Raw genomic sequence first — 26,359 nt, 5'->3', positions numbered from 1 at the left:
TTCCTCTAGCCACGTATTCATCTGAAATATCCTTCTACTTCTACTCTGACTAGCACGTGGCACTGGTAGCAATCCTGAGATTACTACCTTTAAGGTCCTATTTTTTAATTTACCTCCTAACTCCCTATATTCAGCTTTTAGGACCTCATCCCGTTTTTTACCTGTATCATTGGTACCTATATGCACCAGGACAACTGGCTGTTTACCCTCCCCCTCCAGAATACTCTGCAGCCGCTCCGCGACATCCTTGACCCTTGCACCAGGGAGGCAACATACCATCCTGGAGTCTCGTTTGCAGCCGGAGAAATGCCTATCTATTGCCCTTACAATAGAATCCCCTATCACTATAGCTCTCCCGCTCTTTTTCCTCCCGTCCCGTGCAGTGGAACCACCCATGATGCCAGGAAGTTGGTTGCTGCTGCCTTCCCCTGATAAGCCATCCTCCCCAACAATATCCAAAGCGGTATATCTGTTTGAGAGGGGGATGGCCACAGGGGACCCCTGCACTACCTGCCTGGGCCTACTACTCTGCCTGGCGGTCACCCATTCTCTTCCTGCCTGTGCAGCCTTTACCTACAGTGTGACCAACTGATTAAATGTGATATCCACGACGTCCTCAGCATCGCGAATGCTCCAGTATGTATCCATTCCCAGCTCCAGTGCCGCAATGCGGTCTGCCAGTAGCTGCAGCTGGATACACTTCTCGCACACATTGTCGTCAGGGACATAGGAAGTGTCCCTGATTTCCCACATAGTGCAGGAGGAGCATGCCACGAGGCCGAGCTTTGCTGCCATGACTTACCCTTTAATTAATTTAAATTAAATCAGTACCACCAATTACACTACAATTAAATGATATACTCAAGGGCCCTTGTTTCCTAGCACTCCCCGCTACACAACAGAGACCTTAGAAACTATAACCACAAAATTAAGACCTTCTAAACTTTATAAACTATGAACCTTAACTGTCAAACTATAGAGTAGCATAAATACTCACCTGGCCGTACTCACCCAATCAGCTGCTTCCTCCTGCCCGCGTCACGTTTTGAATCGTGACGTGGCTCTGGAACGCCGCCGCCGGTCTGTGAGATTGGTAAGCCTGTGAAAAAAAGCCCGCGAAAGTGAGTTTAAATACTCACTGAAATTCCGCTCTCACCGCTCCCGACACTAGCCTGTGGGAAAAAAAAGCCCGCGAAAGTGAGTTTAAATACTCACTGAAACTCCGCTCTCACCGCTCCCGACACTGGCCTGTGAAAAAAAGCCCGCGAAAGTGAGTTTAAATACTCTCTGAAACTCTGCTCTCTTTAAAATTTATTCTTCTCCATTTGCCTGTGTACCCCAGGATACATTACATGTTCATTGTATATCCTGTAAAAGCATGCCAGAAATGATATAAAAGAGCTATATATTTGTATAATTGCAGATGAAAGTACTTTGAAGATTCTTTTTCCCTTCTGTGGTTTGTGATGGCATTTTCAAAAATTCTATATACAATGTGTATCTTACTGGGAATAGAGGTGGTCTGACTTAGTAACTACTTCACTTCCTTTTTTCACTGGTTTAAATACCACATTGAATATTTTACACTACATTTAGGAAGCAGAATATTTTGTGGAGTGAATTTTCGTGTGAGTCCTCCCACTTGTCCCCCCGTAACCAGCGGAAGATCCACAGAAGTCCTGAAGAAATTATGTAAACCGAGTTTGCACTGTTTTTTGCTTGGTTTCTGCAGCTCTCTGACAAAGTTACGGTGGATGAGTGGGAGAATTCCTGCGGAAATTCATCCCCCATGTTATTTTCCCAACAGAGAAATCTCTCCACTTTTCTCTACTGCCACACCCCCGCCCACCTCCACATCACCTGGAATTACATTTAGCTTTTATCAATGGTTACTCAAAATATCATGACAGAAAATACCTTTATAGCTGTGTGTACATTGGCATATCCAACCCTCTGGCCAAGGTGTGCTTGGATATCCGAGCAGGTCAGGTAAGTAAATGTAAATGATTTCCCAAAGAGTGGTGGTTATATCTTACAATCAATAATATCATAGAAATTTACAGCACAGAAGCAGGCCATTCGGCCCATCTTGTCCATGCTGGCCGACAGAGCTATCCAGCCTAATCCCACTTTCCAGCACTTGGTCCGTATCCTTGTAGGCTAAGGCACTTTTAGTGCATGTCCAAGTACTTTTTAAATGTGATGAGGGTTTCTGCCTCTACCACCCTTTCAGGCAGTGACTTCCAGACCCCCCACCACCCTCTGGGTGAAAAAATGTCTCCTCAAATCTCCTCTAAACCTCCTACCAATTACTTTAAATCTATTCCCCCTGGTTATCGACCCCCCTCCGCTAAGGGAAATAGGTCCTTCCTAGCCACTCTATCTAGGCCTCTCATAATTTTATACACCTCAATTAGGTCTCCCCTCAGCTTTTTTTAATTAAATCAGTGGGTAGTACTGTACAGGAAACTCTTTTTTATCCGGGACCGGCGTGGTGCCGGTTTATCAAAAAGTCCGGATTACAGAGAGGTATCGTTAAAAGGTACGAGAGCTCCGTACACAGCAACAAATCCAGGCTTCCCTGTTGTTTAGCAACATGTGCAGGAACCCCGATTGCACAGCCACAGATCGAGGAACGGTCACTAATATGAAGTAAAATTTACCTGAACTTACTCCTGAATTTTGCCGGTTAACCGAGATTTCTAGTTATTTGGGTGCCAGTAAATCGAGAGTTTCCTGTATTACTGTATGTTTAATTTTAAATGATGCACCAGTAACATTCTGATTTTTTTTTTTTTAAAGCTGTATATATGGCTGAAGCAGATAATTGATGATGGTGGGCCTGCAGTATTACTGTTTCATTGTATGTCTGTCTAAATATTTTGATCTTTTGAAGTTTTGGGATATAATCCACTTGTATACAGTTACATATTTCTGTCCTATTCGATGAGTAAATGAGAACTAGCAATGTATATGGTACTTGTTGTAAAATTAGATCTACATTTTTTTTTCTCTCTGCTAGCTACATTCTTGCAGTGGGTTTGGACTGTGGAAATATATTATTATACAAGTGGAAACCAAATGAAAATACTTCAGCAAATACAGACTGGATGAAATGTCTGAAACTAGACAAATCGTATCCTTTGTGTGCATTAAAGCTACAGTTAACATTGCCATGAGCGGTGTCGGTGCTATTGTTACATTGATTGGAATGACTTTGTTTAAGTAGTCCTCTATGATCAGATACTGATAAAATAAACCAATTTCTTATCTGACTCATGGGAGAATAAGGGCTTCCCCTTTAAAATGACCTTGGCAGCTACACCTGTGGTATAATCTACAAACGTACTGTTTGCAGTTTCCCCCTGTGCCAATAAACCATTTTGAAGTCATTTACATTATGGTACTATCTGTTAAACTATCTGGATAAATGAATTTCAAAGTGCTTTTAAACACATTGGGCTGGATTTTGCTAGGGCCGGGGAGGCGGGATTGGAGGCGCGTGGGGGATAAAAATCGCAAAACTGGCGTGCGGGCCCAAACCCGCCTCCATCCCGCCTCCACGCAATTTTCCTAAATTCGTGTCTGCTGGTCCCGACTCCGTCCCGCCTCCAGGAGGCGGGATAGGCCCTTAAGGCCCTTAACAAGCCCTCAATTGGCTCTATAATCCCAATTTCCTAACCAGTTGCAAGTTTAATCGTTGTCCCACGTGAAACACACCTGGTGGGAAACACACATCTGAAACGTGGCGGGAGCACAACTGGCTTGCGGAGTAGCAGCTGCAGCTCAACCATTAAATGGCAGATTTGAACAGGCTTTAATTGCAGGTGGCATAACTTTGCTCTCTCAGGTCTGGGGGATCTTTCAGAAGGCATACCCACAGCTCTGGAAGTTTGCAGCCTGACAACCATCTCCAGTGTGACCTCCTGGGAAACCTCTTTCGCCACCTTCACTGAGCGCTTCCTCAACTGAGGCATCTACCAGAAGCATGGGAGCCATTTTTGTCCTGCCCTTCTGGATATTACATGAGGCCGCCCAACAGCAGCAGCAACAACAGTTGCGCCAAGCTGCTGCTGCCCCACCTGAGGATGCACAGGCCAGAAGGGGCCAGCGCATGGAAGGCCGTCGGCGCAGGAGATACCCCCCAAACAGGGTCTACAGGCGCAGGGTCAGCTACCTCAACATGTCTGAGCAGCAGTGCCAAAGGCGGCTCCGACTTTTGCGAGAGATAGTGGCTGACATCTGCGCAATGCTGCAGCAAGACCTGGAGCCCAGAGGAGCAGCTGGACACCCCTTACCAGTGGCCATCAAAGTCACCATCGCACTCCACTTTTTTGCCTCAGGCTCATTCCAGGGATCAGCGGCAGACATCAGCGGCATCTCCCAGGCGGCCGCACACACCTGCATCAAGCGGGTAACCGATGCCCTCTTTGCCATCGCGCACAATCACATCCATTTCACCAAGGATCGAGCAAGTGTCATGGCGAGAGCGGTTGGATTTGCTAATCTGTCAGGCTTTCCAAGGGTGCAGGGCATCGTTGATTGCACACATGTGGCCCTTAAGGCTCCCCATCGCAATCCTGGTATTTTTGTCAACCGCAAGGGCTTCCACTCCCTCAACGTTCAGCTGGTGTGTGACCACAAGAAGGAAATTTTGCATGTTTGTGCCAAGTACCCTGGCAGTTGCCATGACTCCTTCATACTGCGCCAGTCTACTGTGCCTCCGCTATTCAGTCCGCCACACCAACTTAACGGATGGCTACTTGGAGACAAGGGCTATCCCTTGAGGACGTGGCTATTGACGCCGCTGAGGAGGCCAGCCAACGCAGCTGAGGAGAACTACAACTCCAGCCACCTTTCCACCAGAGCCATGATCGAGCAGACCATTGGTCTGCTGAAGATGCGCTTCAGATGCCTGGATAGATCAGGTGGAGCCCTGCAATACTCAGCAGCCAGGGTCTCCAGAATCGTTGTGGTTTGCTGTGTGCTTCACAACATGGCACAGCGTCGTGGCTTGCAGATGGCCGAGGACCAAGTGGCTCCTGACATATCCTCCTCAGATGAGGAGGAGGAGGAGGGGGAGGAGGAGAGCGAAGACGAACATCTTGCAGAGGCTCATCAACCAGCGGCAGCAGTGCGCGAGAACATTGGTGGCCGGCATGCAAGGAACGCGCTCATATTGGGCAGATTTGCTGAGCCTCGCCCATGAGGGACTATTGCCTCGCATCCTTTTACCTGAGCACTGACAATAGCCAGGAACCAGCTGACTTCTAGCGATGTGACCACCATACTGACCTCAAAGTGAAAGTCCCATTCGCGAAATGACACACGCCACAACTACAGCAGTAGCCAACAGATGATTTATTACCATTATTCTGATGGCTTTCAACTGTAACACATTAAATTCCACCCAAGTGACTACCCTTGTGACTATTTGTGCAGTTTCTTTCTCTTACGCGTGCTCCTACGTAGTGGTTCCCCAGTGGCATCAGCAGATGTGGAGGCCCCTTGCTCACTTCCTTGCTGCTCCTGTCTGGACACCTTTGGCAGGCGTCCTCTGGGGTTGCGAGCCTGTAAGGGCTGCGCAACAGTCTGCTGCTCCTGCGGCTGTGCAGGGGTTGAGACGCCGATCTCACTTGGGTGCTGACTCAGGTGGGGCTCTGACCGAGGACTTGTCAGTGGCATGGAAGTTTGAGCGCTTGGAGAGGAGCCCCCACCTCCTTGTTCTCTGCCACCATCATCCCTCTCATGGGTCAGGTCCCCCTCAGCGCTTGCAAGTGGCGAGAGAGCACCTTGCTGCACATCAGGGGAGCCATGGGGACCCGTGTCGGGACTGGCAGTCCTTCTCAGAGGGACTGCCATGAAGGTCTGGTTTCTCTGTTCAATAGCTGCCCATCGCTCCTCCAGAGATGTCAGTCTAGTCTGAACACTCACCATGTTTTCAACACTCGCGCGACTTATCTCCTCCATGGCCGTAGCCAGCCTTTCCACGGAGGTTGCCATCCTTTCCGTGGTAATGCGTTGATGCGCCAATGACTCCACAAAGGCTCTGCTCATGTTAGCGACGGACTCCTCCATTCGCTCCACACTCGCAGCAACCCTGGAGACAAAACCTGCCAGAGATTCCTGCATATTTTCCTGGAGTGCCATCACCGCTGATACTGTGGATGGACCCAGAGGCAGAGGGTCGACATGCAGCTGAGCCGAGCTGGGGGAGTGCTGCGCCCTCCGACTAGGACTCTCCACTGCTGTCCCTGTCTCCACCATCTGCTGAGGCTCACTTGTGAGCTGTGATACACCAGGTGACAACACTACTCTATGTCCCGAAGGTCCCACCGAGGTGTGAGTGTCTGCGCTGGTGCTGGGTGCGTTGCCTTCTGCTGACGCTGCGCCCTCAGAGGTTGCAGCTTCCTCTGAGGAGTCTGGATGCTGAGGCTGAACCTCCTCCTGCGTCCTGGAGACGGGAGCTTGCGATGGTCCTGTGGGGGAGTAAAGGAAAGTGTCAGAGATGAGAGGCCAGGGTTACCTGCACAGTGCTTATTGCAGATGATCAGAGGTCCATCTGCTAGAGCTTCCAAGTCATTATCAGCGAGTCATGCAATGCAATTGAGAGAGTTGGAAAACTCTTCTGTCACCAGCTTGCTCTGCTGCACCGGTCTCTCCGTCCCCCACTTGTGTGTCGTCCTGGATGCCGACGATCTCCAGGATCGCCTCCTCCCATGGGGTCAGCTGGGCTAAGGAGGCTGCCCCTCCCCCTGTCCTGGCTCGCTCTCTTCGGTTGTGAGCTCTCTTTTCCTGCAATGGGGGAGACAAGTGGAGTTTGAGCGAGAATGAAGGAGTGAGTGTAGAGAATCGATGGCATAGATGCTTAGAAGGAGAGAAAGATGGAGTGAGATGGCAAGACCAAGGGCCCTCCCTATGTGATGTAAGTTGTTTTCATAGCATGACAGTGATAGGGAGTGTGAGGGCTGCATAGTCCATTAGTTAGGTGAATGTGACCATAGAGAGAGAGGGAGTGGGAAAGGGTGCATGGATGTCAGTGTCAAGTGGGATGTGGAGGAAGAGATTGGTAAAGCTGAGAGCTGGTGAGGAAAGGCAATGGGGATCAGATTAAGAGTGATGGGAACATCATACTCACTTTTCCAGTGCACAGAAGGTCATGGAAGCGTTTCCGACACTGGATCCATGTTCTGCTGGTATTCGAGCTGGCGTTCACCTGCTCTGCCACCCTCAGCCACACAGCCTTGGTTTGCTGGGGTGGCTTCTTCCTCCCCGAGGAGGGGAAGAGCACCTCCCTGCTCTCTCTCGCTCCCTCCACCAATGCCTGGAGGGCTGCCTCGTCAAATCTGGGGGATGCCTTACTCCGATGTGTCGCCATGATTGATGATGGTAGCAGCAGCTGCCAGGGCCAGAAGCTTGGCAGTCTGCTGAAGTGAGCAAGGCTTGTGGAAGCCCTTAAATGAAGCAGCAGTGATGATGTCATCGGAGGCGAGCTTCCCACCTGAAAAGCTCTCCGGCTAGGGGTTCCCACACGTGGGGAATCAATTGGGCTATAAAATCAAAATTGCATCAATTTCCCACATCGTTCAGGATTCGTGTGGGAAACACGAAATGTGGGGAACACGACCCCAACCCGCCCCCGTAGCAAAATCCAGCCCATTTTGTTTGGGAATACTCAGTTTGGATATTGGATTCCATTTAAGAACTAGCATACTTGGAATTGTGTTTGAGTGCATATAGGCAATACGAATGACTGGCTTCCTGTCTCAATAACTTAAAAGTACTTGATTATACCTTAACCAAATTTAATCTCTTCTCCAAAGAAACATATGGGTATCATGGGAATGCCCATAAGCATCAATGTGTTGTCTTTAGTAATGTATAACTCTTCCATTAGATGAGCACTTTATTAAGTGGTTCATCTTCATTGGATGGACTGGGTTCTGTTTCAGTATAAATGTACATTTACACTACAACTATAGGAGTAAAGCAAAGCAGTTTCACTTCATATTGTGCAATTTCAGCCAAAGCCAAATTTGTATTTAGGTGGCAGAATTCTCCTTCACTGTTAAAGCCCTTCAGCATATCATTACCAATGCAGTTTTTACCAGTGCAAAGAGATTCATGCTAACAAACCCTCTCTTTCCCCCCTGGACCACAGACATAAATAGAGGGTGTGGAGGTTTTAGATTTTCCCATTTTTTTTTAATGCAAAAAAAATCTTGAGAAGGAAACAAAATGAAGGTTGTCTCATCTTTACTTAAGTAGAATATTCATTGGGGAGGACCAGTTGTTGAATCTATCTGTGTATACATTGTGTATATATAGCGACTGAACTTGCTTTTTAAAACTTAGGTTTTGCATTGCTGCTGGAACAAACAGCAACATATGCAACGAAATCTAGCTTTTGAAGCAAGGTTGCAGTTCATTAACTTCATGCAGTACTATTCCCCCCCCCCCTCCCCCAATTTGAATAATGTATAAAAACCGGTAGGAGAAAGTCATTGAATATTATTCCTTCAATGTTCTCACCTGTCCTGAAGGTAGTGACTCATGCTGGGGTGTGTTGCCACAAGCAGTGGCAGGTGGCGATTCCATCATGTGTGAGTGTTAGCAGTGATCGTTGGCACACACTGACCCGTAGGAAGCAGCAAACATCTGAGCGCAATTTTTTTTCTTCACTAAAATACACTTTGCAGCAGACGTCAATGAGTAGTTTTTTGAGCTTGTTACTTCTGCAGGATTAGCATTAAACATAATTTTTCTCAACAAAATGTGCTTTGAGCCAGGATAAGGGATACTGTATTCTAAAATACAATTTTTTACTTGAGATTTCATATTGGATGTTGTGTTTTAAATCCTGAAGGGGATACTCTAGAAAAGCCTTGCCCAATTCACGATTGCGTTTCCTGAATATGTGTATCTCTCAAAGTGCAAAATGAAATGGAACTCCTCGAGATTTTTTTAAAATCTGCCAACGCTGTGGGATCAATGCAGCCATTGCAGAGTTCCTGCATTTATTTTGGAGCACTGACTACCTTTAGTGCTGAATGATTAACTTTAATACACAAGTATATTGCCTTCTCGGTGGGCACTACTTTTAATTTCATCAAAAATCTAAAAGGACTGCCCTGTAGAAGGGCTGTGTACTCTTGAAATGTAAGTGATGGTCACTCAGCTCACTGCTTAAAAAAAAAAGCATTGGGTTCTGTGTTCACTACTTTCACATTGTGATGTCCAGATGCTCCAAAAAAATTAACACACGTACCCATGATGGATGCATTCATCCCCTTGTGTGGCACGGGAGAATTCAACAATAAAATATCTGCGTAGATGAAATTTGGAAGTCAGAAGGAGCTTTTCCACCTAAAGGGTATCAGAATTGTGGAATGAGCTTCTGAGCAAGGTCATTGAAGCAGGCAGTATAAATAGATTGAAGAAGCAAGCTTTTCTAGAGAAAGCAAGGATATGGTGAGAAGGTGGGTAGTTGAGGTTGATCTATGAAACGTGGCCAGACTTGTTTGGTTTTTTTCGGTTCCTAAATGTTCTTAACTTCATGTTTATTTTTTTACTGTATGAAATGCCAAATGCTTGGGAAATTTGTGTGAGCTTTCCTTGAAGTATATTTCTTTAAATATTTATATAAACGTTTATTCTGCATTCAGGGCCCAGATGTCTGAAGTGATTACACTAATCTACAATACTTGTATAGATTAATAAAACAAAAAATTAATATTGCATTTGAAAGCAAATAAAGCCATTGCAAGCTACAGGAAATGAAGTAATCCAGCAAATTATTCAAGCAGATTCCGCAAACATCACAATTTTATCACAGCTGCTGATGTTCTTTTGTAGCAATTCTTACTGACATTTTGTTAGCTTTGCTAATCGTCTACAGTAGTATCAACTCTTAGGCTCGATTTTCCAAGCCCCGAGGAGGCGAGTTTGGAGGCGGGACTGGTGGGAAAATTGCAGAATCGAGGGGCAGGAACCCATCCCGCCCCCAACCTGCCTCCATGCCAATGTCCCAGGAGGCGGGTACCCGACCTGTGCTGGGAGCCGCCTCCCCGAGGCGGGAAGGGGATTAGTGCCAATTAACTGCCTGTTAACAGGTAGTTAGCGAGGCAGACCGTCGGTCTGCAGGGGTTGGAGGGGTCGATATGTCCATTGTGCAGGTGAGTGATGGGTGCATGTGTGCAGAGGTAAGTGTGTGAGGTAAGTGTAAAGTGTTTTAATAAGTTTTACTTACCTTTATTTCTCCTGCAGGCTTCCTTACTTCAGTTCTTGGGAGTCCCTCAGCTCACCGGCACAGAAAGCAGAATGGCCGCTGAACTGTCAAAAGCTGCAGCCTCTGCTTTCTGGTCTGGAGAGTTCTCTAACTGAGTCTGAGTAGAAGGACTCAAGTTAGAAGACAGATTGTCAGTGTTTGACAACTTCACAGAGCTGTCAAATGCTGATTTTTCATCTGTCAAAAGCTCTTGACAGATGAAATGTCAATCGCTGACGTCACCAGTAACCAGGTGTCCCTTAATTGGCCTGCTGAGCCCACTGCTAGCAGGCAGTTAATTGGCACTAATCCCCTTCCCGCCTCGGGGAGGCGGCTCCCAGCACAGGTCGGGTATCCGCCTCCTGGGACATTGGCGCGGAGGCGGGTTGGGGGCAGGATGGGTTCCTGCCCCCCGATTCTGCAATTTTCCCGCCTCCAAACCCGCCTCCTCGGGGCTTGGAAAATCGAGCCCTATGACTCTACCGAGGGAGTGATACAGTGTTGGTTCACCAGAATTATACCAGGGCTAAAAGGGTTAAATCATGAGGACAGGTGGCATAAACTTGGTTTGTATTCCCTTGAGTTTAGAAGGTTGAGGGGGCGATGTAATTAAGGTGTTAAATGATAAAGGGATTTGATAGGGTTGATGCAGTGAAATTATTCCCTCCGGTGGGGGAATCCAGCACAAGAGGGCATAATCTTAAAATTAAAGCTCGGCCATTTAGGAGTGAAATCAGGAAGCATTTTTCACACAAAGTTAGTGTAAATCTGGGACTCTTCCCCCCCCCAAAAGGCTGTGGATGCTAAGACAATTGTATTTTTCAAGACAAAGATCGATAGACTTTTGTTCGATAAGTGTATCCAGGGATATATAGCAAAGGTGGGTAAATGGAGTTAAGGTACAAATCAGCCTTGATCTAATTGAATGGTGGAACAGACTCAAGGGGCTAAATGGCCTATTCAAGTTCCTATGCAAGGTTCCTTGCAGGAAGTGCAAAGTCAATAAATCACCCCATTGTATACAGCAACAACAACGTATTTATATAGTGCCTTTAACATAGTAAAACATCCCAAGGCACTTCACAGGAGTGTTATCAAACAAAATTTGACACCGCGGCACATTAGGAGATATTGGGACAGATGACCAAAAGCTTGGTCAAGGAATGTCTTGAAGGAGGAAAGAGAGGCGGAGAGGTTTAGGGAGGAAATTCCAGAGCTTAGGGCCTTGGCAGCTGAAGGCACGACCACCAATGGTGGAGCAATTAAAATCAGGGATGTTCAAGAGGCCAGAATTGGAGGAGCGCAGATATCTCAGAGGGTTCTAGGGCTGCAGCAGATTACAGAGATAGGGAGGGATGAGGCCATGGAGGGATTTGAAAACAAGGAGGGGAATTTTAAAATCTAGCAATTGCTTAATTGGGAGCCAATGTGGGTCAACGAGCACAGGGGTGATGGGTGAACGGGACTTGTGAGTTAGGACATGGACAGCAAAGTTTGGATGACTTCAAGTTTACAGAGGGTAGAAAATGGGTAGCCGGCCAGGAGTGCATTGGAATAGTTAAGTCTAGAGCTAACAAAGGCATAGATGAGGGATTCAGCAGCAAATGAGCTGAGACGGGGCGGAGTCGGGCAATATTGCAGAGGTGGAAATAGGCAGTCTTGGTTATGGCGTGGATATGTGGCCGGAAACTCATCTCGGGATCAGATATGGCACCAAGGTTGTGAGCAGTCTGGTTCAGCCTCAGATAGTTGCCAGAGAGTGGGATGGAGTCGGTGGTTAGGGAACGGTGTTTGTGGTGGGGACCAAAAGCAATGGCTTAGGTCTTTGCAATATTTAGTTAGAGGAAATTTCTGCTCATCCAGTACTGGATGTCGGACAAGCAGTCAGACAATTTAGAGACGGTGGGGGTCGAGAGAGGCGGTGGTGAGGTAGAGCTGGATGTTGTCAGCGTACATATGGAAACTGATGCTGTGCTTTTGGATGATGTTGCCGAGGGGCAGCATGTAGATGAGAAATAGGAGGTGGCCAAGGATAGATCCTTGGGGACACCAGAGGCAATGGTGTGAGAACGGGAAGAGAAGCCATTTCCGGTGATTCACTAGCTACGACTGCATAGATAAGAATGGAGTGCAGTCGCATCCAGCTGGATGACGGTGGAGCGGCGTTGGAGGAGGATGATGTGGTAACTGTGTCAAAGGCTGCACAGAGATTGAGAAGGATGAGGAGGAATAGTTTGCCACTGTCGCAGTCACAAAGGATGTCATTTGTGACTTTGAGAGCCGTTTTGGTACTGTGGCAGGGGCAGAAACCTGATTGGAGGGATTCAAACATGGATTTCCAGGAAAGATGGGCATGGATTTGGGAGGCGACAACACTTTCAAAGACTTTGTAGAGGAAAGGGAGATTGGAGATGGAGCAGTAATTTGCAAGAACGGAGGGGTCAAGGGTTGGTTTTCTGAGGATAGGGGTGATGACGGCAGATTTGAAGGAGAGGCGGACAGTACCCGAGGAGAGAAAAACATTAACAGTATCAGCTAATATGGGAGCCAGGAAGAGAGGAGAGCGGTTGTGTGGTCAGCCGTTTAGTGGGAATAGGGTCGAGGGAGCAGGAGGTGGGTCTCATGGACAAGATGAACTCAGGGCATGAGGGGAGATGAGAGAAATTAGAGAAAGATGCAAGTTCAGGGCTAGGACAGCAGGGGAACCTTCGAGGAAGTTCGGCCTGGTGAGATAAGAGAGGGAAGTGGCAGAGCCAGCTGAACGGATAGTCTCAATCTTAGTGACAAAGAAGTCCATGAGCTCCTTGCACTTGTTGTTGGAGGAGAGCATGGAGGAGACGGCGAGAGAGGGATTTAAGAAGATGGTTTGCAGTAGGGAAAAGAAGATGGTAACATCTTTCAAAATGAGCTTAGACATGATCTGATAATCCCTGCCAGTAGAGTGCAAAAAGTCCTAACCCAGACAAAACAGAATGATTAGAAATTAATGTATTGAAAAATGCAACAAAAGGCCCATGGAAAACTAAGAGTAGGAATAAATTAATGTTGGATTAGCCAGCGGTAGCTAATGGTGTGCCCCCTGGATCTCCATTAGACCATCTCTTTTCCATATGCATATGAATGGTTTGGACATGAGTGTTCAAAGAAACAGCTAAATTTGCTAATGTGAGGAAGAATGCAGAAAATTACAGAACATGTACATTTCTTCTAACCCTTACCTCCAGGGCAGAAAAATGGCAAATGCTGTTAAATGTGAATAGTATATTTTTTGGAAAAGAACCGAATGGAAATAAACCCTAATAGGTCCATTCTAAGTGGGTTGAAGGAGGAGCAGATAAATCTAAGGGTGCAAATACGCAGATCTTTAAAAGCAAAGTGACAGTTGGAAAAAGCCATTAACAAAAGAAAATGAGAACATATATATAGGCATTAAATACAAAAGCAAAAAGGTGATGATGTATCTGTACATGACACTGGTTAGACCACAGTTGAAGTACGGTGTGCAGTTTTGGGTTCCCCATTATAAAAAGGACATCTGATCCATGACACAGATGCAGTGTAGATTCAGTAGAATAATACCCAGATTATATAGTTAAAAAGAAAGACTTAAAGAAAACATAGGACTGCATTCATTGCAGCATAGAAGGTCAGACATAGAGTCATAGAGTTATACAGCATTGAAAGAGGCCCTTCGGCCCATCATGTCTGCGCCGGCCATCAAGCCCTATCCTAATCCCATTTTCCAGCACTTGGCCCATAGCCTTGTATGCTATGGCATTTCAAGTGCTCATCTAAATGCTTCTTGAATGTTGTGAGGGTTCCTGCCTCTACCACCCTTTCAGGCAGTGGGTTCCAGATTCCAACCACTCTCTGGGTGAAAAAAGTTTTTTCTCAAATCCCCTCTAAACCTCCTGCCCCTTACCTTGAAGCTATGCCCCCTGGTTATTGACCCCTCTACTAAGGGGAAAAGTTCCTTTCCATCTACCCTATCTATGCCCCTCATAATTTTGTACACCTCAGTCAGGTCCCCCCTCAGCCTTCTCTGCTCTAAGGAAAACAACCCCAGCCTGCCCAGTCTCTCTTCATAGCTGAAACGCTCCAGCCCATGTAACATCCTGGTGAATCTCCTCTGCTCCCTCTCCAATGCAATCGCATCCTTCCTATAGTGTGGTGACCAGAATTGCACACAGTATTCCAGCTGTGGCCTAACTAGCGTTTTGTACAGCACCATCATAACCTCCCTGCTCTTATATTCTATGCCTCGGTTAATGAAGCCAAGTAATCCCATATGCCTTCTTAACCACCTTATCTACCTGTCCTGCTGCCTTCAGGGATCTATGTATATGCACATCCTCTGTCCTTCCTAGGGTCCTACCATTCATTGTGTATTCCCTTGCCTTGTTAGTCCTCCCAAAATGCATCACCTCACACTTTTCACTGTTCTGCCCATCTGACCAACCCGTCTATGTCGTCCGGTAACCTGAGGCTTCCCTCCTTGCTATTTACCACTCCAACAATTTTCGTGTCATCTGCGAACTTACTGATCATACCTCCTACATTCATATCTAAATCATTAATGTACACTACAAATAGCAAGGGACCCAGCACCGATCCCTGCGGTACACCACTGGACACAGGCTTCCAGTCACAAAAACAACCTTCGACCATCACCCTCTGCCTCCTGCCACTAAGCCAATTTTGGATCCAATGTGCTAAATTGCCCTGTATCCCATGGGCTCTTAAGAGGGGAATCTGATGGAAGTGCTCAAAACTATGAAAGGGTTGAGAGCGTACATTCTCTAGTACATTAGAAATAAGGGGGCATAATTGCAAGTGTTAGCACTGGAAGCATAAAGGCAGAGGTTAGAAAGAATGTTTTCATGTAGAGTTATTCGGATATGGAAACCATTACCAAAAGTGGTCATTGAAGCCAATGTGACATTTAAAAGGGAATTTGATAAATACTTGCAGAAAAATATTAAAGGTAAGTGTGATTCGGGTAAGTAGACACAACCCTACTTTTCTGATTCTAAATCTTCAAAAATTGGTGCTGTACATTTCATCATGGCCGTGCGTTTGTTGAACCTGATAATGTATTCAAGCTTGGGTTTAATATACAGCTTGCTTTGGGGTACATTACAAATGGGATGATAAATTGTCATTACTGTTAATAACTATGGTAATTCTGCTGTGTTCTGTACCTGAACATTTTGACAAGTCAGTCTCTCACAGCTGACAACACTGAATCATAGTGAACTAATTATATGAATAATGGAATTTACACTCATAATCTCACATCAGTCTGATATTGATAACCAACTTGGTTTCTTATTACTTTCCTTAACTGCTTTGTTTCAGACAATGTCATACTCTAACTGTTAAGCGGCTGCAGTGGAGACGACCCGTGGGAAGAGCAGGTTATAATGATGAAGATGACAGCAACTGGTTACAGCTAGCAAGTTGTGGCGCTGATCACAGTATCAGTATTTTCAATGTTAATAGATCATCCCTTTAACTTGAATATAAGAAAATTCCTATTCAGTTTTGCTGCATTTCTATGTGGGAAAACTCCATCAAATATTGATACCCTGGTCTAACGTCTGGAAGACAGTGCCAGCTACCCAAAGGAAAACAGTACTATAATTGTAAAGACACATTCTTTTTAGTATACAGCGACTGAAACGAAGCAAATACGGAAAAAATGTACAATACAGAATTCTGGAGATATTGTGCTCACTGTGTCTAAGACAGACAAAAATATGATAGTGTAGCCATCATGGGATCCCGTTTTCGCCCACCAGTCAACAGTTTTGCGGAAGAGAACTGTTGCTTGAAACATGGTACAGCAATATTGTGTCTGTCGTCCAGAAACTTAGTGATAACTGTAAAGTGCACTGGGGTAGAATTTATTTTCAATAAATGTATTAGTCAAGGATTATCACATTTGCAAGCATTCATCCGATGATGGTAGGTTGCATTGCTGGGTTTCTAATGCTAGAGGCACAGTGAACTTTGAAAAAGGATGGTGTTCCAGGGCTCCAATTTCCAGGGATTCAAAGCAATTTCCACCCACAGTTTCTAGAAATGTTAACATCCCCTCAAAATGAGGCTTTGTATCTAGAATAATCTTCATTCCTGTACCTCCTGTACATATGTGTCTCCTGTATCTTTGCCCACTAATAATAAAAAAAAATTATTTCTCAGAATAATGTATTTAATATAACCACAATAATTTTAACTCCAATCTTATTCTGTTAATCCTGCTTTCAGCCTCAGACCAATTTTCTTTGAATTTTTATTTTTGACATTAATACTAAATAAGCAGTAAAATAAGTTGTAAAATGGTTTCCGCTATGGGTACTATTTATAAAAAAGTGACACTCATTACTCCAGAAATGTTAGCTGTTACAAAGCTCTTCCATCTTCTCTCTTTTAAAGCTCACTCCCGGATGCCATTTTCTCAGCTTACATACATGTAGTACTTGGTTAGGTTATTGTTTCTTAACCATGGGTGTGAATCCAGCACTGAAGGAGAGAATTAGTACACTGCCATTGTGATTTTGTTGCCATTGAGCTCAGTAGATCCATATCATTTCATTTCATATACAGAAGAAATCAGCTGCTGCTTTAGGGTTTTGTACATGTCCTAATTGCTTTTTTTGAATTGGGTATAATTGTTTCTTGACTTTTCAAATGTGCATATCTTCATTGTGTGTTTTGTGCACTGTTTTAATAGATATTCTATGTCCCAGTCTGACATAATTGCTATGTAATAACATCCCCTTGTACTGCCAGATGATGGAGCTAAGTGCGGTAGGCTGTCTGAGCATGCCAAACACTATTAGAAGAGGAATAAAAGGGCTCCAGCTTTCCTTTATAATTTGGATTTTACTGTAAATGCTTCTGAAGGTTGTTGGTTTCTTCTCTAATTTCCCAATAATTCATATGCAGGCAAAATGGGAAGCACAAAGGAGACTATTTAACAGGGTAGAAAATGTCCATTGAAAACTGCAAGTTACCAGTGTAAATAAGGCTCCTGGAATTCATCAAACAACCGAATAATGATTCCTAGAATTATTGCAATAGTTAACGACAACAATTAGGTTGTTCAGCACAATTGGTGTCATCAGAGCTGGCACATTTCAAACACATTTTTCTAATTATTTAACAGTTTATAGTGCAAATAATTAGATTTCATCAACAGGTACTATTTGCAGAGCTGTTTTATATTGGTTGCTATTTGCAGTCATCTACCAGGCTCATTACACTGTAATAGGAAGGTTCTCCAAGGTAAACGTAACAAAGTAAATCCTTCTGTTCAGAGTAAAAATAAATTACTGGGTTCTGTATAAAATTACGGTGCTTGTTTTAAAAAAAAAAAAATACAGTTGCTTTGTTATTAAGTAATAAGTAAGATTAGATTTGGAACCATATTTACTCGTTTCATCCTAAAGATGAAGTCTGTTGCACATGTAAAATTTTTCCTGTAATTTTCTGGCTCCTCTTTAGGAGCTTCTGCATCATGCATCATTTCGTTAAACCGATAGGTAACTTGCTCCCAGACTTCTTTCTGCCAGTTCAGATCTGTCAAATATATGCTGAGTTAACGGCTCTGATTTTTTTTCTTTCATTCTTCTGGAGCCTAACTGACATTGAGAGTTTTCTTTGCAGCATGGGTGGCAGCGAGAGAGAAGAGAAATGAATCATGGGGATGGTGCTCTGATCATCCCATTTACCACAGTTCATTTTTACTCCAATGTGCTGTATCACAAAGTTGTCATATTCCATAATTTAACAATGCTGATTTTATTGCTCTGTAACTTATGTAACCGTCTTAAATTATGGTGGAAACATATATATTTTAATACAGCAAACAATGCTTTTTCAACAGCAATATTCTGTTTAAAGCTGCTGTATAAATGGAGTATACAAGACACTAGCTACAGTTTTGCAGCAATCGTTCCAAACCAACAGAGGGTGCTCTTCGATCACCTTTGGTAATACCAATGTGATATTTGACTGTGCTCAGAATAAATACTTTGCTTTACAAGAGAAAATGTTTTTTAAACAATTGTATCATCAAAATATTTTAATGGTACCCAAAGTTGATTAGCTTTGCTGACACTCACAGTCCAGGCTCACATGAGTGACCTTGGTTACCACTCAGCCTGGCATGAATTGCAGCTTTCAGACTTGGAGGGCTCAGAAGGACATTTATACTATGTACTGACCCTATTAACCGCATCAAGTTTTTGGGAAATATCATTTGATGGGTCCTATTACAATATTCAATCCCTCCATTCAGCAACCATCACGTATCAAATTTGCTGTATCTACCATGTTGGCTGCCACTGGCAAATAACCTAACAAAATTTAAATTGTCCCCACAAATTACACGATGCATATTTTACACCCAGAAAAGTGACTTCCAGTAATCACTGGGTTCAAATTATAGTTATAATAATGTGATCGAGTTTATGGCCTCCTCTCAGACCGTCCAGATATTGCATTCTAATCGTTCCAACATATCTATTATATTATTGTCTTTGTAAGTCTTAAATAGTGGTTCTCAGGCAATCACATGGATGACCCTCCCCTGTGTGACCTCCAGGCACCCACTACTTGGAGGAGCATGTCAAAACATCAAAGAGCTTGGGGAGGCCATCCCCTACTTGAGTCTCTGAATGATATGGGTGTGTATTGTTTGACACGCACACTCCTGGAAGTGATTGATTGAAGTTATTTTATTTCCATTTTTTTCAGACTGGCATGAAATCAGTTTTAAATAATACTTTTGTTATAAACGATTTTACTTGCTAAAGTGTATTTGCTTTAAAAGGTGTGTTCTTCACTTTAAATTTCAAAGATCTATGCTATTTACAAAATTAGGATTTTGGGGGGAAAAAATCACATCAATTCTGTAACTATTTTAATCTATCAATTCTGGTAAAGGGTGCTCATACTTTTGTATTGTGTTTCAGAATAACATAGATGCTTACAAACTGACAGTTTCATATCTCAGGCTACACACACCCCACAGAGGGATGATGTCACCACAGGACTTCAGAATATATCTCTGATGGGCAGCCAGGCTGATCAACCAAATGTAAACAGATGGTAATGATCTGCATAAACAAATGCTGAATCTTAACTCATAGCTATGCAATGGATTGGATTTTACTCAATTATTTTAGAAGTCCCTTAATTTTAGATTTTTGAAAAAAGCTAATATGCACTGTAAAGGAAATTCAGCATTAAAAAGAATTTTGAAAATATTAGCATTTTATAATGGAAGAAAGCCAACTAGCAGCACATATTAATAGCTGTTGTAAATTACCATGGATACTGTTTGCATTGTACGTGCTACCAGAAATACTGGAGCAAATCCCACCTTGTACAAAAAGGAATAAAAGCAGTTATAGAGCAAATGCGTCAATTTGATGAGAAAACTGCCCCCATAGAAGAAAAAGACTTGCATTTATATAGCGCCTTTCATGACCACCGGACGTCTCAGCGCTTTACAGCCAATGAAGTACTTTTTGAAGTGTAGTCACTATTGTAATGTAGGAAACTCAGCAGCCAATTTGCGCACAGCAAGCTCCCACAAACAAATGTGATAATCACCAGATAACCTGTTTTTGTTATGTTGATTGAGGGATAAGTATTGGCCAGGACACTGGGGAGAACTCCCCTGCTCTTCGAAATAGTGCCATGGGATCTTTCACCTGAGAGAGCAGACAGGCCCTCGGTTTAACGTCTCATCTGAAAGATGGCATCTCCAACAGTGCAGCACTCCCTCAGCACTGCACTGTCAGCCAAGATTTTTATGCTCGAGTCCCTGGAGTGGGACTTGAACACACACCCTGACTCAGAGGCGACGGTGCTACTTAGAGACTACTTGTATCTGGACATAGACGTTTGGTGGAAAAAACTAAGCACATTTGTATTCTGGGGGAAACAGAGCTGCAGATGCAAATGAAATTAGGAACACTCAGTATTGTAACTTAATTGGGGCAGACACGGAGTATTTCTGAACCCAGGAGGCAGTGGCTAATACCCTCACATGCCAAGGGTCTAAATGTTTAGAACACAATTATAACAAAAAAATGCCAATCAACCAAATATAGGGTTGCCAACTCAGGTTGGTGGTATTCCTGGAGAGTTGATCATGTGACATTCTGACGATGTGGCCTCTGCAAATGTTAGTACATGTCTCTCCCTATCTCTGGCCTCGGGTTCTGTGAAGGTGACAACTCTGAACTGGGAGTCTCAGTCACAGCTGATCTGTATTTGGATTGCATGTCAAAACCAGCCACACACACCGACCTGAACCAAATCGAGAGATCATGAGAAAGGACAGCACATCGTCCTAAACTCAGCTCAGCACTAACATTCCTAAAATGGGTTTGGACCCAATGAAGAAGAGATTTCGTAGAATGATAGAAATTACAGCTCAGGAGGAGGCCATTCCTCTCTTCCCAACCCGGCACCATCCCCCGATTCCCAATCCACCTCTTCCACCCCCTCACCCCCACCTGAGTCTCAATCCCCTGACCACCGGCCCCCCACTCTGCAGTCTTCCTCTCTTCCCCAAAACCCACACCGCTCCAATCAACCCCCCCCCCCACATCCTCTCCACCTGAACACCCTTTTTTCTTACCTCATCCTTCCTAACACCCCCTTACCCCTCCTCACTCTTTCCTTGACCCCCTGACATCCCTCTCCCTGAGACCCTTCTTCACCCACCAACATCTCTCCCCTTCCCCGATTCCCCCTACTCTCCGCCACCCCCCCCCCCCGACTATCCTGGACGTCTCTGGCAGCAGCCTATAACATCACTGAGCTTGCGGGGGGGGGGGCACTGCTTCAGGGAAACTTTAAATTGCGAGGATCTCCATGCCCCATTGTTGCCAATACTCCCAAATTGCCCAGGAGTCTCTTGGAATTGGGCACAGAAGCAGCGCCCCACTACCCTACTCTATTACATCACCTTCATCTAGGATTGCCAACTCTGGCAGTTTGATCGTGATATTCTGACCACGTAGAAATTACAGCACAGGAGGAGGCCATTTAGCATTCTGTGCTGGCGCGCGCTCCTCTAACCCCGTTCCTCCCACCTGTTTCCACAGGTGGGCAAATGGTGAACGAGGGAATGGAAACCAAGGATTCTCACTGGAAGAAACAAGGGGGAAGATGGGAGCAAGGTTCTTCTTGTGCTGTAATTGCTAGGTGGTCAGAATATCACATGATTAAACCTCTAGGAATGCCTCCAACCAGTCTTGGGCGGCTTCCAGTGACTGCTTCTTGTTTTGGAATATGGTTTGTCTTTTCCAGTTTCTCAGTTGTGGTTTGAGTTGATTAACATGTTGCATCAGCCAATCATATGTGTGATCTCATTGAAACATATATATGGCCCAGAAATTGGATAAGGCCTGAAAACGGGCGCTGGGATCGTGATGCGCTATCAACCCGTGCCCATTCGGGGGACTATATTAAGGATATGGGCCTAAGGCGGGTATATGGAGTTAGGTTGCAGATCAGCCATGATCTCATTGAATGGCGGAACAGGCTAAATGGCATACTCCTGTTCCGATGTTCCTATATTCCTACTGCAAGCAGCACGCAAACGTCGTGCTGCCTGCTAATTTACATGATTGTAGCGTTCAGCCCAACACTGAGTGGCTGAATGCTCAGTAAGGGGGCCCAAGATTGTGTGAGGCTAGCTTCAATTAAAGCTAGCCTCCACTTCTTAAAGGCAGTCTGCACTTCTTAAAGGGGAGGTGCATTCTGCCTGCAGCAGCTGCTGGAACTGGTTGTAGAGGCAAGTGTGAGAAAGAAGAACACTGAATAATGGCTCAACTGGTCAGAGAAAGGGCTTCAAAGTTCTCAGCTGCAGCACTGGAGGCCTTGGTCCAGGAGGTCAACTCCAGGAGAGAGGTTCTCTTTCCACAGGGGATCAGGAGGCCCTCCAGGCAACAGACCAAAGTGCAGCAGGAGAAGTACCACTGTGGTATAATGGCAGCAATTTAGTCCCGAGGACCTGGACTCAGTGCAGGAAGAAGTTTAATGACCTGGCACAAGTGGTCAAGGTCAGTGAATTCATCTTCAAATGGCATATCTCACCATCTGCACCTTTAGCCTCTCACAATGCTCAAGGCACCACCCCCCCCCCCCCATCACTTACCCACCAACAATCTCTACCAAACACAACTCACACCTCACATTCATAGCTTTACTTCACCTGCACACACTTGCCACTGCTGCAAGCCTCACACCCACATCTCACAGCTTGCTCGCACTGTCAGCTATTCAACCGTGAAAGGCACATCACACCACTCTCTGTCACACTCCCCTTTCTCTTGCAGGAAAACGTGGTGTATAACCAGCACAGCAGACCTTAACTGGTGCCAGCAGGACTTAACCAGTGGGGGACAGGCTTGCCTGCATCACCTCACCCTCTTGGAGGAGATGGTGCTGGCAATTTTTGGCAGGGGCATGGCTAAGCCCATGGCCAGTGGCAGAGCTGAAAGACTAGAAGATGCCGGTATCCTCATACGTTATTCTCTTTCTCACATCCCATTTCCTCCTCATCCCACAATCTCTTCTGATTAATAAGCTGCATATGGTGAAAGCATGCACCTCTTGCTTCCCCCCCTCTCCTCACCACAACCCTACCCTTGTGCCTTTCTCATTTCAGAAACTTAAGGAATTCAGCCTGCCCAGTCAGTGGGTCAACATCAAGAGGGAGAGGAGAGTGAAGAAGAAGGAGAAACACAGTCACTCGATTTCACACTCCCAGCCACTGGTTCAGATTCTGATACTCCGCGTACTTTAGAGGATAGGTTAGACGCAGGATCTGCACGTGGTGAGACACCAGGCAGGAGTGGCCTGCAGCCAGGACGGGGGAAAGGGTAACTCAGGTGCCAGCTCCCCGGAGTGTGAGGTCACACACGAGTTCTGCTGCAGAGGACTCGGATGAGGACTTTGTGCATACCCATCAGCCTTCTTCTGTAGGCTGCCCCATCAATGAAATGCTTGGTGCATTGACAGTCCTGTCAGAAAGTCTGAATGCAAGGTCAAGGAGCATGGAGGAGTCCAGCTACAGCCTTGCACAGGGCTTTGGGCAAAGCTTGGATCCCACCCTTTCCAGCGTTGAAGAGGTGGGCAGATCCATCAAGCTGCGCCTGATGGCCAAAGTCTCAGCTTCCATTGCAGCACAAGCAGAAGCCACCCAACATCTGAGTGCTGCAATGGAAGTGCACACTGAAGTCATGCAAGCTCTGCTTGCTGCCACAGAGGCACAGACTGCAGCCATCATGGCTGGGTGTGTTAGTGTTGAAAGGGGCTTGCAGGTGTCACAGCAGTCCAATAGTCTGTACTCCATTAGATTACTAGGATTGCAGCGGCGCTGTCCCGGGAGGCAGAGCAATGGATCCGTGGAGGCTGATCATGCTGTCCTCTCTCAGAATGGAAGCATTCATCCTCCCACCACTCCATTAGTGCCCTTGCTGTTGCCTGTCAGCTAGCCAGCCCAGACTGCTACCGCCCTTGCCAAGGTGGTGCAGTCCAAAGCTGGGCCTACTAGCCCCAGCGTTGCTTGAGGCCATCCTGCAAGGCCATCTTCAGTCTTCCCCACTGAAAGTTAGCAGCCTCCACCAACTATGCTGCAGCCACTGGGGTAGCACTGCGTAGGATCACTAGGATAGGCAAAGGCACACTCAAGACGTCACTAAGGGAGTGCACAAGGGTGATTAGTTGATTTTTTAATGTAATATTGGAGAAATAGCTGTATAAAGTTGGATTGTAATGTTTGCTTTATGGTGGCTTTTATTTCAGCATTGTGGCCAAGAGCACGCTGTGGTGGTCAGTAACAGAGGGAAGGTAAGATGTGGGACTAATGTTGAATGGGGAATTGAGATTGCGTTCACTCCTACCACAGGCAGATGATTCAATCCATATCCTGGCCAGAAAGGGGCTGACTGGGTTGCATCCTTCCTTCCACTTCCTCCTCCTCTTCCGTTTCCTCCTCTTCAGCTGGTGGCCATATCCCTGGTGGCAAGGGCTGTGCCCTCATGATGGCCAGGTTGTGGAGGATACAGCAGACCACCATGAATCGGGACATATGCTCTGGTGAGTACTGTAGGGCTCCTCCAGAGTGGTCCAGGCAGTGGAACCATTACTTCAGCACCCAATGGTCTGCTCTATAATGTTTTGTGTAGCAGCATGGATACTTGTTGTATGCATGCGGGCCACGTGTGGTTGGGTTGCAGAGTTCAGTCATGAACCAGGTGGTCAAGGGATAGCCCTTGTTGCCCAGTAGCCACCCTCTGGTTTGTCGTGGTGGCTCAAAGACTGAGGGAACAGTGGACTGGCACAGAATAAAAGCATCATAACTGCTGATAGGATACCGGGCATTCACCATCATGATGTGCCGAGCATGGTCGCGCACTGACTGCACATTCAGTGAGTGGTAACCTGCACCATGGGGAAGCCCAATATCCTGGCAAAGCCACGTGCACACTCCGCCTGCTTCTCTCTGGTCAGAGAGAAGACAAGAAAGTCCCCTGTCCTGGCAGAAAGAACTTCTGTCACTTCTCTTATGCAGCAGTGGACTGAGAGATGTTACAGATGTCACCTCCAGCCTGGAAGGATCCCGACATGAAGAAATTCAGGGTCACGGTCACCTTCACAGCCACTGGCAGTGCTGTCCTTGCCCTGGAGAGAGGCTGCAAGTCTGGTTGCAAGAGGTGACAGAGTTCTGTGAGCACCTCCTTTGTAAAGTGCAGACACCTCAGACACTGCTCCTGGCTCAGGCTGCGGTAAGAGAATTGCTCTCGAAAGACCCTAGGTGGGTAAGGCCTCCTGCTGAGAGCCCTTCTTCCCCTCCTCCTCCTCCCTCTGCGAGCAGCTTGTCCTCTTCTTCGCTGCCTCTGCTCCATCTCCCTGTCATGCTGCAGGCCAAGGGGGATGACAACTAGAGCACCCATGACTGGGAGCAAGTGGTCTGACCAGAACCCCTGAAGTCAGAAGCAGGGCCTTCTTGCAGCAACACTCCCTGTCACTCTAGAAAGTTTCAAACAGTTTCACAAACTTACACAGAACCAGTAGAAATCAAAAAGCAAGTTACCTGAAAGTTGTTGATGATCCTTTTAAATAGCGTTGGTGGGGTGTGCTTCCTGCTGCTGAAAACATGTTCAGCTGTGCGAGGTTAACGGAGGGCATTCGTTCCAGCGATGACAATGAAAATAGCAGTGCTGGCATCACCATTGCACACTGATGTCATAGTCTGCTTACTTACCATACTTCCAGCACACGCTCCTAATGGCTGTCCTACTGCCCTCACCAAGAGGGCGTCCGGTGCGGCCCACACAAGAAGTGTGCGTGCGCTGCTCAGACACCATTTTTGACCCAATTCAGCACCCGTAGCACCCAAACAACCTGCACTATGCAACTGAATTTCTAGGCCATAAGATTCTGAGAAGGCTTGACAGTGTAGATGCCGAGAGGCTGATTCCCCTGGCTGGAGAGTCTACAACTAGGGGGCATCATCTCAGGATAAGGGGTCGGCCATTTAGGACAGAGATGAGAAATTTTTTCACACAGAGGGTTGTGAATCTTTGAATTCTCTACCCCAGAGTGCTGTGGATGGTCAGTCCTTGAATATATTCAAGGCTGAGATCGATAGATTTTTGGTCAAATTTCATCAGAAAACTTATCTTTGTAATGTTAAAAGTTTTGAATTTCTTGCACACTGGTCACTGCCCATCAGTGGTAAATAGTGAAAAATGTTCAAGTCTTGCATGTTGTCTGATTATTTAGCATGACACCAACACTAGCCATATTTGGTCTGTGTTTTTCAGCCTATACCATAGACTCCCAAGATATCAATCAGGAAAAAGTTGAAAAGCTGTCCTGCCCAGTATAAATGACACTGGCCAATCTCACCCCATCATTAGTGGTCCCAGCTGCTACATTAGCACTGTCAATCCATCCGTGCCCTCTGACCACACAGCACCATCCCAAAATGTTTCAACCAGGTCCATCTCAGTAGTACTGCATGGTGCTAATTGTTTCATTCACACCTCAACCAAT

The 26,359-nt window shown here is 45.8% G+C and overlaps 1 protein-coding gene across 3 annotated transcripts in view; it reads left to right on the top strand.

Moving 5' to 3' along the window:
• The window catches only part of elp2 (elongator acetyltransferase complex subunit 2), a 241,733-nt gene that overhangs the window by 204,049 nt on the left and 11,325 nt on the right, over positions 1 to 26,359 (top strand). For 2 of the 3 annotated variants that reach the window (XM_085988273.1, XM_085988272.1), the window contains exons 21-23: positions 3,023 to 3,136; positions 15,626 to 18,264; positions 19,249 to 19,384. In XM_085988273.1, the coding sequence (XP_085844399.1) occupies positions 3,023 to 3,136; positions 15,626 to 15,782 (271 nt within the window). In that variant the 3' untranslated portion in view covers positions 15,783 to 18,264; positions 19,249 to 19,384. Of the gene's footprint in view, positions 1 to 2,802; positions 2,864 to 3,022; positions 3,137 to 15,625; positions 18,265 to 19,248; positions 19,385 to 26,359 lie in introns of those variants that run through there. The other variant, XM_085988274.1, reaches the window with a different exon arrangement.

This window comes from Somniosus microcephalus, chromosome 5, assembly GCF_052327205.1.
Source record: "Somniosus microcephalus isolate GS21.2 chromosome 5, FLI_Smic_1.0, whole genome shotgun sequence".
Taxonomy (NCBI): Eukaryota; Metazoa; Chordata; class Chondrichthyes; order Squaliformes; family Somniosidae; genus Somniosus; species Somniosus microcephalus.
Note: the sequence above shows the minus strand (reverse complement) of the source record. Positions and strands in the feature narration are given on the sequence as shown.